The 18,354-nt window shown below is 39.3% G+C and overlaps 1 protein-coding gene across 7 annotated transcripts in view; it reads left to right on the top strand.

The window, feature by feature from the left end:
• Window positions 1–18,354, top strand: part of SLC25A26 (solute carrier family 25 member 26) — a 127,896-nt gene that overhangs the window by 12,408 nt on the left and 97,134 nt on the right. For all 7 annotated transcript variants that reach the window (XM_087866867.1, XM_087866865.1, XM_087866866.1 and 4 more), the window contains exon 3: window positions 3,316–3,425. In XM_087866867.1, the coding sequence (XP_087722993.1) occupies window positions 3,316–3,425 (110 nt within the window). The remainder of the gene's footprint in view (window positions 1–3,315; window positions 3,426–18,354) is intronic.

Genomic DNA, 18,354 nt, shown 5'->3' with positions numbered 1-18,354 from the left:
TTTTGGAGCCCGTGAACCTAAGAGGCCTTAAACCTTTTCTGTCCTAACTAAATTGCTCTTAGACGATGCAGCCAGCGCCCACTAACCTCCTCCTGGATACTCTCCTTCGAGTGTCCTGCTTTTGTTGTAGGTTTGGAGTCGCATTATGTGATTTATAGTCCTCTTATTTTGTAATCGGTATCTTTTTATTTAATCTACTTTTCGGTGTACTTGTTTTGGATACTTCTTTTGTTTACTGACGCTTTCAGTGGCACTCAGTAACAAACCAGGCAAACAAAACAACCCCCCCCCCCCATTATAGAACCTCTGCTCTAGGAGATTCTTAAACTCTGGAGTTTTTTCTCAGGATAATTCATGAGAAATTCTTCCATGTTCACCTGATACTTAAATGTTCATCTGTGTTCATCCGGAGCATGGTATTCACGTAAAGATTGGTAGGGCAGAGAGAAAATAGTGTTTTGGTCCTTTGGTTTCTCTCTCTCTTCTTCTCCCTCCTGCAGCAGCCCTTAGGACAGCAAACTGTCTGCGAGGTTGTCCTTCAATTTGCATTTGTCTCACTGCTTTCAGCAAGTTACTGTTGAGCACCCACTGCCTGTCAGGTCTAGTCCTCTGTGTGGGAGAGATGCAGCTGTTCCTCAGTTTCACCACACTGCAGTCGCCTGAAGAGGTTAAAGTACCGATGCCTGTGTGCCCCTTACAGAGATGTGATTTCATTGGTCTGAGGTACGGCCTGGGCATTGGAGTTTAAAAAAAAAAAAATCTATTACGGTATTTCCTTCATCATTTTAAAAGTTCTCTTTCTCTCACAAATTGCACAGAGGAATTAGTGTTGGTGGACGGTAGTATCCGCAATAGTCTACGGAGTACATGGTGCTTTTAGGCTCACAGGACTGTTTTAGATTCTTGCCAGCAGGACTTTACGTACATGTGTTTTTGAACTTTTGCATGTGTGAGAAAATGTTTTTCTTGCCGTACTTATTCTGTTTTTTTTTTTTTTTTTTTTTTTTTGCCATCCACAGAACTCAGTGGTTGGGTGATGCTGGGTTAGTCAGTCAAAGTGCCCGTGGTTGAGAAATGGCCTTTTTGTTTTTCTGTGAATTTTTGGTGAATAGAAGTTTTCTGTGTGGCACCTTTTTTTTTATTTTTCTTTTCTTTTACTGTTTGTTAAGGTTCCGGGCCGACTACAGTACACCAATGTAACATTCAGTGGCTGTAGACTTTTCTGAGAACATACAGTGGTCCCCCTTTATCTGTAGTTTTGCTTGCAGCGGTTCAGTTACCCATGGTAACTGAGTGGTCCAGAAGCAGATGCTCTCCTCCTGATGCAGCATCAGAAGGTCAGTAGTAGCCTACTGCTATGTCACATGCCTACACCATTCATCTCACTGCATCTCATCACGTGGGCATTTCATCATCTCACATCATCACGAGAGAAAGGGTAGATACAGCGTAGGTATTTTTGAGACAGAGACCACGTTCATGTAACTTTCATTACAGTGTATTGTTATAGTTGTTCTATTTTATTATTGCTGCTCATCTCTTACTTGGCCCGATGGAGAAATTAAACTTTAGCCCAGATCTGTATGTATAGGGAAAAATGTAGTATATGTAGGGTTTGGTACTGTCCATCATTTCAGTCATGCACTGGGGCTCTTGAACAAATATCCTGTGCATAAGGGGGGACTGCAGTATTCTGCAGGAGTTAAGAGTTGGGGGAAGAAGGGGACTGAGGGTTGAAAGAGGAGACCGCAGACCCTATTCACGATCTTTACTTTCATTTAGAAGGGAATGTAGAAAAACCATAGGTTTATGTTTTTAAAGAGCTAGAAGAGGGGCGCCTGGTGGACTTAGTCAATTAAGTGTCTGCTTTCGGCTTAGGTCGTCCTGGGATCGAGCCCCGTGTTGGTTTCTCTAGAAGAGACTGTAGGTATCAGCCCAATTTCTGTTCTTTGTTGTAACTTGTCCAGAGCCTCACTTGGAACCTTGTGACATCATTTCCAATTAGTGGCATTTTCTTGGGCGTCACCTTGGAGAATTTTGGTATTTATATTTCCTTTTTTTTTTTTTTAAGTAGCCTCCACACCCAACATGGAGCCCAAAGTGGGGCTTGAACTCTTGACCTTGAGATCAAGACCTGAGCTGAGATCAAGAGTTGGATGCACCCAGGTGCCCCTAGGATTTACATCTCTGAAAGATTTGTCTATCACAAAAGTAGCAATATAGCCTGAACAGGTTGAGGTGGTTAGCCAGGAAAACCTAGAAACTTGTAGCACTTTCTCCCTTCCCTGGGGGTGGTGTGGGAGGGTGAAATGGGTAGCAGGTGGAACTTACTGCTGAATGCAGTTATAGATATTCTAGCTGTATATTTAGTGAGTGTGCTGAAGTAGGAAAAGCCTTATTGAGACCCACTGTGGGAATAGGGACTATGTTAATTATGTAAAACTGTTGGCATTGGTTATTACTCCTTCAGGTACGGGAGTCCTCATTTGGCCCGGTGTTTATTTTTGTTAGCAGCCTGAGGAGAGTTTAAAAGCTTGTTGACTTTAACTGTTGAAAACTGATTTTCACTATGAAGCTCTTTTTCTGAGTGTTTTAGACTTTGATGTGATTTTGTTCAAATGTCCTTCAAAAGATGAATTGGTCATTCATTTATCTTTCATGCCTTATCTTTTATGGAAGTGATAAACATCTTTTGATTAACAGTACATGGCAGGTTTTAAAGCCCTCTTGTGCAGTTAAGATTAGTTCATGGTGATAGGGGTAGCTTTTTTGAGATTTTGATTGCCAGTGGTAATTAAATAGTTGATTATTTCCTTGATGTAAAGATGACATGATATAGTAAAAAGTAGCCATAGTTATTTTGAGTGAACAGCAATAAAACATTATCAAATAGATACTTTATTTAAAGCATATGTTTTCAGTCTTAACCTGTCTATAAATCAATGTAGTGGGTTGTTTTATTGTATGTAAAGATAATTTGGATCACAGAAATTCGTATGTTATTCTAGAATGCTTACTAAAAAATGTCAAGTGACTTATTTAATACAAAATGGTGAATGTTAGGTTAACTGTTAGGCTCCCTCAGGGCTGGGATCATGTCTTCTGCATTTTTATAAGTCCAGGTTTGGGCATATAACATGGACTCGGTAAATTCTACAAGAGTGGGGCAGGGAGGAAGAGTATTTCTCCAACTATTATGTTTATCTCTTACCTCACAATTTATAATTAGAGTTGTAATTTTTTTTGAGAAACATTTCCAAACAGTTTGAATGTATATTTAAACTTTGTGAAAGACTGGTTTGTTTTAAATTTCAGCTGCTGCTTTTTTTATCACCTATGAATATGTGAAATGGTTTTTGCACACTGATTCATCTTCATATTTAATGCCTGTGAAGCATATGTTGGCTGCCTCTGCTGGAGAAGTGGTAAGTAACAAGTTATGCATCTGAAATTCTTAAGGAGTGCAAATCATGCATATGTCTGTGGTACAGATGATACTTTATTTCATTTTTAAAAGACAGTTCTTTTAAGTTATGAGAGTCATAAACACCAATAAATGTAAATGGATTAAACATGATAGTTATAGAGTCTAGATAGGATGAAAGAAAAATCCAGCAATGGGCTATTTTCAAGAGACGTACCTAAAACATTAGTTTCTAGAAAGAATAAAATTAAGGAGACGGAAGTAGATATCCATGCACATTGTGGTGGCTTTGTATTGTGTCAACATGACTGAGCTGGAACTCCATTTCCTAGAACTCCCTTTCCAGAATGGTTGCAGGTTATGCTGGCTACAAAAGAAACTAGCACAAGATTTGTAAGGTGGAAGTGAAGCAACAGTTGGGTCGATGCTTATAGGATTGGTGTTAGAGTCAGGCACTGTTGCAGTTCATACACCTCATCTCTGGTCTACAGCCTCTCCAGTTCCTACTGGATCGTCTCCTTCAGCGTCTCTAAATTCTGAGTCAGATGTGTGGGCTCTGTGGTGAAGAATACTAGCTTATGCTACAGGTCACCCACATCATTGAGGTTGGTGAGAAACAGGTGGATCAATTTATCCTTGCTCTTCCCCATTTCACATCATTTCATCCTTGCCCATCGCCTGCCCTCTAATTTCTGTCCTAACGCTAGATGCAGAAGCAACCATTCTATATAACCTGCTTAATTAGCTCCCGCAATTACTGTTCACACCTGTAATAACCCTTTATTCTTATCACTTACAGTGGTTCTACTTGTCTGATAAACCGATACAGAAATACAAACTGAAAAAGAGCTGATAGAGTAATGACAGTATTGGGCAAAAAAACAAAGACTATTGTATAGTGATACAAGGAATGATTCTTTTGGGAGATGTAACAAACCTGAACCTGGAATAAATAATATAGTCTCAAAATATAAAGGAGAGATTGCCAGAAGTACAAGGAGAAATGAATAGAAATGTAATTTTTAAAAATTTAATTTTTCTTTGATCATGATAAGTGTACCCTTTAGTCCCCATCACCTATTTCACCCATCCCTCCACCCAGCAAAACTATAATCTTTGTTGGAGATATTAACTTCTAGGGATAAAAGTCTTAAGACCAGGCAGGCAGAAACGTTTATTGAGACCATAGAAGATGTGAACAAGAAAATGACAAGAGTGGGCTAATGGATATGTGTAGAGCTCTGCACCTAACAGTTGAAGATTCTTCATTTTTTTCTAGCATACTTGGAACATTAATGAAAATGTATAAACCAGTACTACAACAAAGTGAATTTCAACAAATAGTGTAGAGACAATGTCATACAGATCATTCGGTATCTGATTATAATGGAGTAAAATTGGAAAGCAATGACAGGATAGGCAGTCCATCTCTCAGTTTTATTCTGTTGATCTCTGTCCTTATGCTGGTACCACACAGTCTTGATTATTGCAGTTTTGTGTTAAGCTTTGAAATCAGTAAGTGTGAAGTAGTCCAACTTTGTTCTCTGTCAAGATTGTTTTGCCTCTTCTGGGTCTCTTGCATTTTCTTGTGAATTTTAGAATCAGCTTGTCAATTTCTATAAAAAGGCAACTTAGATTTTGATACAGATCCCATTGAATCTGCAAATCAAGAGGCTGTTGCTATCTTAAAAATACTAAATTTTCCGATCTATACATACATGATATTTTTCCATTTAAGTATTACTGAATTTTTTTCAACAGTGTTTTGTAGTTTCAGTTTTACACTCCTCTCACTAATTTATTCTTATTTATTCTTTTTAGTGCTGTTTTAAGTGGAAATTTTTAAAAATTTCATTTTCAGTTCATTGCTACTTATAGAAATGAATTCATTTTCATATATTGATCTTGTATTCTGCAATTTTGCAGAACTCAGTTATCAGTTCTAAAACTATTTAGTGGATTCCTTAGGATTTTCTATACACAAGGTCATAGCCTCTGCAAATAGAGGTAGTCACACTTCTTTCTTTTCATTCTCTATGCCTTCTCTTTCATTTTTCTTGCCTAATTGACCTGGCTAGAAGCGCTAGTACAGTGTAGAATAGGAGTGATGGGAGTGTACATCCTTACCTTTTTTCTGATCTCAGGGACAAGGCATTTAGTGTTCCACTATTAAGTATGATGTTAGCTGTGAGCTTTCCATAGATGTCCTTTATCAAGTTGAGGGAGTTGCCTTCTATTCCTGATTTGTTGGGTGAATTTTTATTTTTTACACTGTGAAGGTTAAATTTTGTCCATGTTTCTTTTCTGTTCATCTATTGAGATAATAATGAGACTTGTTTTTTATTTTGCTGATATGGTGTATTACTTTAACTGATTTTCAAACATTAAAGCACTCATGCGTTACTGGGATAAATCTCACTTGATCATGGTATATAATGCTTATTACTTAGTGCTAGGTTTTGTTTACTAGTATTTAGTTGAGGACTTCTGCTTCTTTATTCACCAGAGATATAAGTCTATAGTTAACTTTTTGTGTCTTGCTGGCTTTGGTATCAAGGTGAAACCGGTCTCATAGCAGGAGTTGGGATGTGTTAAGATCTTTTAAAAGAAAGTTATTTTAAACAAATAAAGTCAAGTTAATTATATCATTTTAGTTGATGAAAACATATCAGATTATATCTAGGAAATCCAGGAGAAAAGGAAGTATAGAGGAAATAGTCTATTATACAGAAAAGCAGTGTCACTCTGTGTGATAATATGAATTGTTGAGGTTATGATGTTTGATAAAGAAAAAAGATCTCTGCTCTTTGGTTTTTTTGTGTCTTAAAAATGTATTTATTTTTTGCATCTGGGATATATAAAACCCTGTACTTTTCCATGACTGTAAAATGAATTTCTTTTTTTTTAAGAATTCTAACTCTAGTATAGTTAACATACAGTGTCATATTAATTTCAGGTGTATAATACAGTGATTCAACAATTCTATACATTACTTGATGTTCATTGTGATAAATGTGCTCTTAATCCCCATCACCTATTTCACCCATCCGCATGCACTGTCCCTCTGGTAACCATCCTTTTGCTCTCTATAGTTAAGAGTCTGTTTTTTAGGTTTGTCTATCTCTCTTTTTACTTTGTTTCTTAAATTCCACATAGGTGGGAAATCATATACTCTTTAGATCCATCGAGGTTGTTGGAAATGGCAAGATTTCATTGTAAAATGCATTCTTAATCTAAGAAATCTGTTGTATGGTTCCTTGAAGAGTTGAAATTAGCCTAAGAAACATTAAATTCACTAACGTGGTTTTTGTAAAACTTGACATTGTTTTAAAAATGATTTTTTAGAACCTAACTCTGGATTTTTTTTTTAAATTGCCTTTGTGATTTACTAGAGTTAGAAAAGTGATGGGACTAGCATTGTATTAATTTCTGAGTGGCAACTGGTAATTCCTTTATGAGCCATGGACCCTTTTAGGAATCTGATGAAACCTGTGGCTGTCTCTCCAGGAAATTGAATGCATGGACATTTTGCATAGAATTTCTGGACATTTTCATTCCCTCTACTCTTACCCGAAGTAAGAACTCCTGTGCTTGAATTGTACTGGAAAATTAGCTTAAACTGCAATTTAAAAACAATTTATACTTAATTTAAAAACAATCTTTTAACCTACTAGCCTAGGTTTAGATTTTCTTTTTCTTCTGTGATTATGTTCTGGCTTTAGAACCTCATTACATGCAGTATTTTTTAAGGATATATATTAAAGAATAACAAGTTGTCTGTGAGAGTTTCAGTGTCTCTCAGGTTGCGAGTCTGTCTTTGTGACAGCCCTTGCCTCTCGTTATTTTAGAATTGCATGTTGCTTTAAGTTTAAATGTTCTCATAAATTCAGTATTTGGTTTATACTTTATAGTATGTTGCCGAGAACAGGCAGCAAAAAGAACTTGGCCTCTTATTTCATTTCACATAGGGCCATCTTGCCTGAAAGCTGGTTTGCCAGGTTGAAGGATAAGCTTTCTTCAATTTAAAAACTTTGTCTCTTAGACTTATGAAGAATATAAAAAGTGATATATAATTAGGGTAATAATGGTTAAATTAATCATGTTAATGATACATTTTTTCATATCTAGAAAATACTGTATATTCTAATACTATCTGTAACTGACATTTAAAATACTGAAGGCTTTATCGTTGTTTTGTGTGTGTATGAACTTTTGGGTGTAGGAGGTGGTATAGGTGGATATGAGCTAGGAAACAAGTGTCTGTAACACTGGAGATAAACAGTTCTGGGACAGTCATATTTTTGCTGTGTCTCTTAGGATTTCCGTGGTCCCTTAGGTGGTAAGGCCTAATGTCAGATGCCTTTTTATAGTTCCTGTGATGCCTGGAGAACTTTAAAAAGAGAAGTGATCAATAGTGGGTACATAGAATGACTTCACAGGTGAAACATATCTTGATGTTGACATTTGATTGATTTTAAATTTAGTTACAGTGTCATATGTTGAAAAGATTTTTAGTTTGTGGAAATGTTGGTTCTGATGCTCCAGTTATCTTTTTGTACTTTCTTTCTTTTTTGGTTTTTTAAAGATTTTATTTATTTATTTGAGAGCGAGAGAGCATGAGTGGGGGGGAGGGGTGGAGGGAGAGGGAGAAGCAGACTCCTTACTGAGCAGGGAGCCTGAAGCAGGGCTTGATCCCCAGGACCCTGGGATAATGACCTCAACTGAAGGCAGATGCTTAACTGACTGAACCACCCAGGCGCCCCTATCTTTGCACTTTCTTAAAAAAAACTTTCCAAAGCCATTCAGTATCTGTTTTCTCAATAAATACTTGAGAAATGTATGTACTGCCTTCCGATTTAAACTTGTTTCAGTTTCATGGAGCATAAGCTTTTGGTTTCAGATTCATACAGGTGTGGTTGCTAAAAGTAAGAGAAAGAAACAGGTGAATTTAGGAGAAGCAAGTTTTCATGGGTAGCATAAAAAGGAGTGGAAAACAAAACCTTTCATAGCTGTCAATGGTCGGAAAGGTATAGAGACATGGAGAAAATAAATAGTCCAGTTGGGTCATTGTTCTGTAACATTTACTTTGATAGAAGATTGTTAAATTGCAAATAGATTCCTTAGAAACAATATCACATTTTGTTGGTATCCACTGTGTCCACAATGACTTTGTTATAGCAACTCTAAGTGTGTGAGAGAAACAAAAGCACACTGCCCTAATAACCATTCCCTGTAGCAGCACCTTGATTAAAACTTAATGACAAATCAATAAAACTATAATTACAACCTTCTGCCTTATGTTTGTAATTTGGAATACAGTAAAATCGATCAAATAAGATTTAATATGTAACAACAGTAAGAGAGCCTTTTGTGCCATTTTTATGAGGAGGTTTGCTGCACCAAATCTCTAAATCCCCACCTCAATTAGTTCACAGCTCAGCTTTCATCAGAAACAGAAGACGCCCTGCGCGAAGTAGAATCTGTAATTAGATCAGAAGAGTTGAGGGCAGGTTTACTCTAATACAGCAGATGCTGTAATGTGACAGCAGTAGTGATTTTTGATTTGCCTTTTCCTGGGTTTTATCCTACTTTTGGCCTAAGTTCATGTTGTTTGCAGAAATAAAAGAATATTGAAATGTCTTTGCAGCCTAATGCAGTCATGCTGAATTGAATGTGTGCATGGGTCACTTGTGCTTATGTCCCTATACACATAGATGCTGGTTGATTATCCTTCCTGGCCGCATTCTAATTTGGGATTGAGAAAGCTAGGAAATAAGTTGAATCATGTTTTATAGATGCTTTTCCGACAGCCTGTAACAGAAATTCTCCAAGTATAGCCCAGAGAGCGCCTACTTTAGACTCAGTTGCCTGGGCAGTAGGTTACACGTGATGATTTTTGGAGATGGCACCAGGAACCCTGAATTTTAAACAAAACTCCTAAGTGGTTCTGGCGCTCAGTGATATTTAAGCACCACTGGTTTAGAGTTCCTCAAACATTTAAATATATATCCCACTACTAAATATTTTGACTGAGCTGGTTCAGCAGTCCCACGCTCAGGAATAGGTTAGCTCCTGGGCCTAGTGGCGCAAGGAGCACCAGCCACGTGCTGGTCAGAAGTGTCTTCCTCAGAGTTCAGTACTTGTAGACCTACTGAAAGGCCTAGTTTAATAAAGACTGGCTAGTTCTGAGGGTGGCAGCACACTCAGACATGTTGATTTGGATTTGAAAATAAAGTGAGGGTTGCATCCAGATCTGACATTTTCTTCAGGCCCATGCCATCCAAGAGCCTCGAAAACGAAGGCAATTTATGTTATTTAGCTTACTTACCAACTAACAGGGTCATTGGACCTTCTGTGTGCTGTAGTCCCTTCAGGGCTCATTGGTTAGGTTATCAGCATACGGATTAAGCCCGTCATTAGCACCTCTTCCCCCCCACCCCCACCCCAGCTTCCCCACTGAATTGACTACTTAGAAGTTCATTCCTTGATACAGTCAGGAGTGCTTGTCAGCAACAAAGCGCAGTGCATATGTTAGTTACCCTTGTGTTTTTCCAGGTGGGGATTGAAGCCATTTTTTGATTGTGTTGTTAATACGTCTTAAAATGTATTTATAGGGGTGCCTGGCTGGCTCAGTTGGTGGAGCATGTGACTCTTGATCTCAGGGTTGTGAGTTCAAGCCCACACTGAGTGTAGAGATTTCTTAAAAAAAAAAAAAAATTTAAGGGGTGCCTGGGTGGCTCAGTCAGTTAAACCTCCAATTCTTGGTTTCAGGTCAGGTCTTGGGCTTAGTGCCACGTGGGCTCCTTGCTCAACGGGGAGTCGGCTTGAGACTCTACTTCTCCCCCCACTCGCACACACACACTCTCTCTCAAATAAATAAATATTAAAAAAAAAAAAAAGACCCTGATTTCCTTTAGAAAATTAAAAAAAAATTTTTAAATGTATTTATAGTATTTTTAAAATCATCTTCACTGGCTTTTTTTTTTTTTAATAGAAGAAACACTGAACAAGGTAATAGAAGAAGGGTTGACAACTTTGGAAATGTGTTTTATCTTTTGAAATAATCATGATAGATTTTGAAATATCCATGAATTAGTGGAGAGTAACTTTCGTTGCAGTTGTGGTGGTATTTTGCCAAACTTGTGTGCAGTTGTATGATCGACCCATGGAGATAGGGTGAGTAGAAAAGAAGACAGCTGCCCCGGAAGTGAATGGTGCTTGTTAACTGGGGGGGGGGGGAATCCCACCATGATGTTGCAGGTGGAGTTGCTCGTGTATAGAGAGGTGAAGGAGGCAGAAATGTACAGGTCTTGCTGAGACTTGCTGTACAACTAGAAACTGAAACCACACTGTCAGTTAACTATACTCAAACAAGCACTTCTTCTGGCGTATTTAAGTACACGCATCATGGGGTTGTGCTAAGGCAGCCTTTTACCCTGCTCTGTTTATTTCTTACTGTTTCTGGGAACCTTCCCCCCACCCCCCTCAAGATTTTCTTTCTTTAAAGTAATCTCTAGACCCAACATGGGGCTCAAACTCACGACCCTGAGATCAGGAGTCGTATGCTCGACGACTGAGCTGGCCAGGCGCCCCTGGAACCTTTTTTTTTTTTTTTTTCCCACTTCAGGCCCTGAAGTCCCTGAGGGACACAGACATTTTAATAGCTTCCTAAGAACCCTAAACTATAAGAATTACACAAAAAATTATCTTAGGAGTCTAAAAAGTAGCTCATTTTCTACTGTCATCTTTTAAACCCCATCCTTTTTATCTCTGCTCCTCACTTGGACTTCTTTGATTCCTGTTATGTAAGCTGCTTTGCTTGCCATGCCTGTTGTCCTTAACTGGAAGTGTGGGTTTAGATAGAAAGTCCTTACTCTGCTCTAGGCATTGAGGATAAAACGACAAGATGAGATACTGCCTTTAAGAAGCTTGCCATCTACAGGTGGAGATGGAGGTGTAAGGTGTAAGTACACTAAGGGGTTACAGGTATTTTAAGAAAAGTGAGTACAAAATACAGTGAGAGCCTGAGAAGAGAAGGAACGGTTGGTTTTGTCTGGATGGGTGTTGATGCAGGAAAGGCCTGGTAGAACAGCTAATCCCTGAGCTGCATTTCAGGGTGTGATTGTTAGATGGGTAGGTGCAAGGAGGGATATTGAGTTTATGAAAAGGCCTTGTTGGACACTTTCAAGGTCTAAATGGAGTGCGGGTGTGACTGGGCCATCATGAAATGAGACAGGGCAGGGGGGCTGGACGGCCTCGGCTGCTGTGGGAAGGAGTTTGGCTGTTACCCTTTGAAGGGCTGTGCAAAGGGGCAGCATTGGTGGGGATTTTAAGGACCTCTCTTGGTAGCTATGTGGGGGTGGATGTGGTGTTTCAATGGAGGGTAGGAGACTCCCACAGAAGCCCCAGCAGAGAGAGATGAGCAGAGCCTCAGCTAAGGCAGGGGCATGGCATCCAGAGAGAGAAGGTGAGTTTGAGAGATAAGAGGTGAAATCGGCATAAAGATAGTAATTCTTTCAAAAGGCCTTCCAACAGCATTCCTCCAGTGCATATTTCTTCATGGATGCCTTTGTTACTATGTTGTGTGTGTTGTGCACATGCTTAAACTCTCCGACAGAGTCTTGCGAGCAAGTTGGCTAAGCACACCCTGCTTTCCAGCTGTCCCAGCCGTCTGAGCCTGAGCCAATGTTCAGAGGGGGGAAGAAGAGGGGGAAAGACGGCTTGCTTGGAAGTCATTCTAGGCGTGGCATGACCCATATCTGATGATGACGCTGCTTAGGGTATAAGCATGAATATACAGAACTTTTTCAGGGAGGCTTTTATAAAGAACAGTTTGCACCGCTATCCCTCCATTTTTTTTTAAAAGATTTTATTTATGTATTTCTAAAGAGAGAAAGCGAGAGAGAGTGTGAGAGAGGATGAGCAGCAGAGGCGGGGGTGGCAAAGGAAGAGGCAGAGAGACAGAATCTCAAGGAGACTCCCAGCTGAGCCCAGAGCTTGATGTGAGGCTCCATCCCAAGACCCCGAGATCATGACCTGAGCCGAAACCAAGAGCTGGCCACTTAACTGACTGAGCCACCCAGGTGCCCCGATCCCCTCAATTTCTTGATGACCTTTTTTTTTTTTTTTTAAAACACATTTCCGATTGTTTTCTCTTATATAGGTTTTCTTTTCTTTTTTTTTTTTTTTAAGATTTTATTTATTTATTTGACAGAGATAGAGACAGCCAGCGAGAGAGAGAACACAAGCAGGGGGAGTGGGAGAGGAAGAAGCAGGCTCATAGCATAGGAGCCCGATGTGGGGCTCGATCCCATAACGCTGGGATCACGCCCTGAGCCGAAGGCAGACGCTTAACCGCTGTGCCACCCAGGCGCCCCTCTTATATAGGTTTTCTTTTTCTTTCCCTGATTTGGTATGCAGCATTAGTTCAGATGGTATTGATTTGTGATCTAAGAGAGTATATTTCATTGACTATCTTGTTTAGTTAGTGGTCAAGAGGGAAGGGACGCTCTGTGTTGGCTTTTTATTTAAGAGCAGTATCAGTTTTTTGGAACACAATTAAATTAAGTTCAGTTTTATAGAAATAGTGTACAAGATTTTCTTGTAAGATGATGAAGTTAAAATTGTTTCAAGCCACTGGAGCGTTAATTTGGTCAGTTATCGCCATTACATTGAAAACGGAAAAACCAAATACTTCTCTCCAAGGACCAAACTAGTGAGGGTAGGATTAGCCACTTCTGTGCAAGCCTGCACTTCGTCGGTGACAGACCTTTACTTTTTCAGATACTGTTTTATTAAGATTAGGGTTCTTGGTGACATAAGAAATTAAATGCCACTATTGCAAAATGGCTTTGATTTGTAATTGTATACTCTTCAATATTTGAATGCCTGTTCTATGTCTAACACTGGAAATTGGATACATGTGTTCTATAACTAGAGAATACATTGAGGACTTCTGTAAGGAGGCGGTATATGGCTCACAGGCGGCAAGTAACACGGATCAGGGTCGGAGCTCTGACCCTGTTTATGTGACCCTGTCACATAGCCTGTTTACTGTGTGTTGGTAGGCCATTTACTTAACCTCACTGAGCTGCTGTTCTCCTTATCTTAAAAAATAAGGTTGGGGCGCCTGGGTGACTCAGTCGTTGGGCATCTGCCTTCGGCTCAGGGCGTGATCCCAGTGTTATGGGATCGAGCCCCACATCAGGCTCCTCCGCTGGGAGCCTGCTTCTTCCTCTCCCACTCCCCCTTCTTGTGTTCCCTCTCTCGCTGTCTCTATCTCTGTCGAATAAATAAAATCTTTAAAAAAAAATGTTAACGCTAGCGCACTCACAGTTCTTCTGAGGATGAAGTGACACATCACTTACAAAGTACGCAGGCTAGCATCTGATCTGTAAAGTGCCCAGTAAACATTGGTTCCAGTCCATGCCACACAAAGTGCAATATTTGGCACAGTTGTAAAGTTTAATAGTTTTGGGAGGGAATCATTTCGGATGAAGAAATTGAAATTCAAAGAATTTCTGTGGACAGTATAACACCACTGTAGAATGGGGAGTTAGATACTTCCAGGAGCACCTTTGTCTTCTACTTTTAATGGAATATTTTAAAAACGGCAGAAGTGGTGTAAAACTGGAGATGTGTATTATTCGGGTAATATTGTGAACTCTGATCACTGTAGGGTTGTTTTTTTAATTTTTAAAAGGATTTTATTAAGTAATCTTTACACCCAACATGCAGCTCAGACTGGCACCCCGAGATCAAGAGTTGCGTGCTCCACTGACCGAACTGGCCGGGTGCCCCGCTGTGGGTTTCTTAAAATAAGAAAAGGTCAGAGTTGTAAAATGTGCTGTTGGTTACTACGGTGGACAAAACAGTGATCCCCTGAAGGTGTCCTAGGCCCTAAAACCTGTGACTGTGTTACCTAGCATGGCAAAAAGGACTTTGCAGATAAGATAAAGTTAAGGCTCTTGAGATGGGAAGATTTTCCTGGCTTATCCAGGTGAGCCCAATGTAATTATAAACATCCTTATAAGAGGAATGCTGGAGTGTCGGGGAGAGAGGTTTTAAGGTGCTGTGCTCCTTGAAGAGGGAGAAAGAATGCAGGTAGCCTCTAAAATCGGGGGAATACATGCTCCTTTAGAGCCTCCAGAAGGAGCACCACCTGGCTGACAGTTGGATTTCAGCTGAGTAAGACCTATTGTGGAAATCTGATCTCAACAGTTTTAAGAGTAAATTTGTGTTATTTTAAGCCTCTAAATGTGTGGTAATTTGTCAGAACAGCAATAGGAAACTAATACAGTTAGTATTAAATGCCAGCCCTCCTCCACTGTCAGATTTAATGTGGGTCACAATCTGTACATCTGTCCATGGGGCTTTTGTCACCTCCTGTGAAATCATGGCTCATTTCTGTTACAGAAAGGAACAAAAGTGAAAATGCCACCTAAGGCTTAAGTCTCGTGTAAAATTGTATGAACAACCTTCAGAAACAAAGCCTGAAAGATGATATAATTATTCTTGTTGAGAAGACTATTAACTTTCTGTCCATAGTCTAGATGATCAAGGAGTGTAGTTTTGTCAGACAAGAGAAGACTAATAATACTTGCAAAAATTCAAAAAAATTTTTTCCAATGCCTGTTGGCTATTTATGTAAGTGGAAAGAGTCTTGTAAGTAAGAAAGGTATGATGAACTTATGTCCCCCTATCCGTGGATAAAATTTAAACCCTAAGGATGGTAAATTAGGAGTTAGAAATTGCGGTTAGGATTATCAATGGCTGTGATTCCATTTGTAACCAGGAGATGGCAGAATTGACACACAGATGAACTGTTCAGTTGCGGAGTTTTGATTCTTAAATGATGGTATAGAGAGATATACCATATATATTAATTTGGAAACCTGCTTCCCAGAATTTTGAGAATGACACAAAGAATGTGGAATAAAATACAAGTAAGTAAATTGCACATGTCAAAAAATTTCAGGGTGTTATGAGGTTTCTCTCCCTCATATTAATTTGCCACACTGGAGTTTACTCTGCAAAGTCCAAAGCAGCCTTTGCTTTGAATGTGATTAAATTTTGTCTGTATTCACCTTATTTAGGTTTCTCTGTTGAACTTACTACAGATTTGCCTGCCTAACAATGAAGAATTAGCTGATACTAAACTTTGAAACTTTAACTTTATTAGGTATATATAAATATGATAGATTTTTGATGAAAAATAATTCTGGAGATGATAATCAAAAGATATGGGTTTCATCCTTGCTTCCTAAGCCAGGTTAGTGCTCTGACCTTTAGTAGCTTCTGTCTCAGATTGGTATGTATTTAAACATGCTGACAATTGGCTTCTAAATAAAAATCAGGTAAGTTATTGTGAACTGTGTTGGCATAGTTGGGGAAAGGATATAATGTTAATGGAAGGCACTATTGGTGATGCCCAGTGATCTTGAAGAGCACTTCAAGAGTGAGAGGACAAGGGCGCCTGGGTGGCTTAGTAGGTTAAGCATCTGCCTTCAGCTCAGGTCATGATCCCAGGGTCCTGGGATCGAGTCCCACGTTGGGCTCCCTGCTCAGTGGGGTGTGTGCTTCTCCCTCTCCTTCTGCCCCTCCCCCTGCTGTGTGTTCTCTCTTTCTGTCGGGTGAATAAATAAAATCTTTAAAGAAAAAGGTCAAAAGTGAGACTGTGGCAAGCTGGCAGTGAGGTGTGAACGATAGCTGTGGCAATGAAAGGACCGGAGGTTTCGCAGCATCTCTCTCCCTCTTCCTCCTTTGCCATTATTCCTTTTACTGAATGGGAGGCCGAAGTTCGCTGTAGTTTTCCCCCTTTTCACACACTTAGTCTTATGACCTATAGTTCTGCATCTTGGTTTTCAATAAATACTAAAAGACATTCAGCTCTCCATTGCAAAAATAAATTAATGAACATGTCAGGTAAGTTTTTATTTCAAAGAAAGAAAAATCTTGGTAGCAGCTTCATTATAACCAATTTTTAATATAAGTTTATCATGTTTTTAGTATGTTTAATTCTAATGAAACCAGTATTGTATTTTAATGTTGATAAAAGATAGGAACATATATTTTCTTTATGTAAAACCTTAGTCATTTTGTCTTTTGATAGACCTTTAACATACAAAACACTCTTGGGTTTAATGAAAATGCCACTGTTCCTGTGTCATGGATTCGTACTGAACCCTAGATTCGTGAGGAAAGAATCCTCTAAAGAATGGATTTACCAAGAGACCCACAGATGACATTATTTCCTTTCCTAGAATCACAATCCTGTAACATGTTTTTGTTCTTGTGCAGTGAAATGCCCTGTTGTAGCTTAAATTCAAATCCAAGAAAGATCGGAGTTAATAGAAAACCAAATCGAAGGCAGCAGAGTTACTGGAGGAAGTAGACAGCGGCCTCTCTCTTCTGCCGAAATCGCCGTGCTGCGCAAGTCAGAAGGCCGCGTTGGCTGCTTTGTACCTCTTCAGTTAGCGAGATTGCTTTTCATCCCAGAACCTTTGCAAAGTTTTTGTTGTGCTTCTGTATTTTTAAGAAATAAAAACATAATGTAAGAACATGAAGGGTTACAAAGCATGAAGTTCCATAAATATTTATGCCAAGCCACACGAGTAGACAGTTCCTATTTTCTTGACATATTGGGGTCATATTTCACTCTTGACCTTTTGAATTGAAAAATACAAGGAGTTAGTGAACCTTTTTCTTCTTTTCTCTTTCTTTCTTTCTTTATTTTCATTTCTTTAATGAGTGTTAGATGCTGGGAGCTATCCTTTTAGGTTCATGTAAGTTTCAATGAACTTTATTTTCTGCCCTGGTTTATAAGTATGGATTTAAAAGTTTACACACTTATCAAGAGTAACATGATTTATACCCAGTTTTAGACTTCAGTGGTAAGGTGTATAATCTGTTTATTTTGTATGTGTGATTGTCTCTAAATTAAAAATAAGTATTTGTCAAGGCTAGTAAGTGGGATTGCATTGAAAAGCATATTTTATTTTATTATTTTTAAAGATTATTTGAGAGAGAAGGAGAGAAAGAACACAAGTTGGGGGAGGGTTAGAGGGGAAGGGAGAAGCAGACTTCCCACTGAGAGGGAAGCCTGACGTGGGGCTCGATCCCAGGACCCTGAGATCATGACCTGAGCCAAAGGTGGATGCTCAACCTACTGAGCCACCCAGGAGCCCTGAAAAGCATATTTTAAATTAGCCCTTTCATTTTATATTCTCCCTCAATTAAAAGCTTTGGTCCATAGCAGATATATTTACCCTTTGATATTATGTTAAAGAAACTTACCAAGTAAGTAATACCTATTGGTTTTAGAGAATTTAGAAATGCTGGTAGGCAGAAAAGATAAAATCCCACTTTGTTTTTTAAAGTCTATATATGTAATCTAATGTTAAGTACAAAGATAAAAATATTTTAAAAATTCTGGAGGGGCACCTGGGTGGCTTAGTTGGTTAAATGGATGACTCTTGATTTTAGCTCCGGTCATGGTCTCAGGGTCATGGGATCGAGCCCCACATCGAGCTCTGCACTTAGCACAGAGTCTGCTTGGGATTCTCTCTCCTTCTGCCCCTCCCTTGCTCTCTCTCTCTTAAATAGATAAATCTTTTTAAAAAATTTTCTGGAGTTTTGGTTGTTGACCACCCAGGTGTGGGTGCGGACCAGTCAGGACCTAAGTCAACTTGAATGCCGGAGCAGGGACCAAGAGTACCTGGAGTTTCTCCTCAGTTGTTGCGTGGCGGTGGTCAGCAGGGCCAGGGGTGGGGGTGGTCTGGGGTGCTGGGGTTGGGAGCCTCTTGAGGCTGGGGTGGGTGGTGAAGCAGAAGATGAGCTATAACCAGCTGATGAGCAGTCTTGCCTCTATTGTTGTGGGCATTATTGACAGTAAAGCAAAAGCCCCTTTGGTTCATTCTTTCAACCTATTT

The sequence above is a fragment of the Ursus americanus genome, chromosome 14 (genome assembly GCF_024610735.1).
Source record: "Ursus americanus isolate L20-20 chromosome 14, mUrsAme1.1.p, whole genome shotgun sequence".
Lineage (NCBI taxonomy): Eukaryota > Metazoa > Chordata > Mammalia > Carnivora > Ursidae > Ursus > Ursus americanus.
The sequence above is the reverse complement of the archived record's forward strand: the minus strand, read 5'-3'. Positions and strand labels throughout refer to the sequence as shown.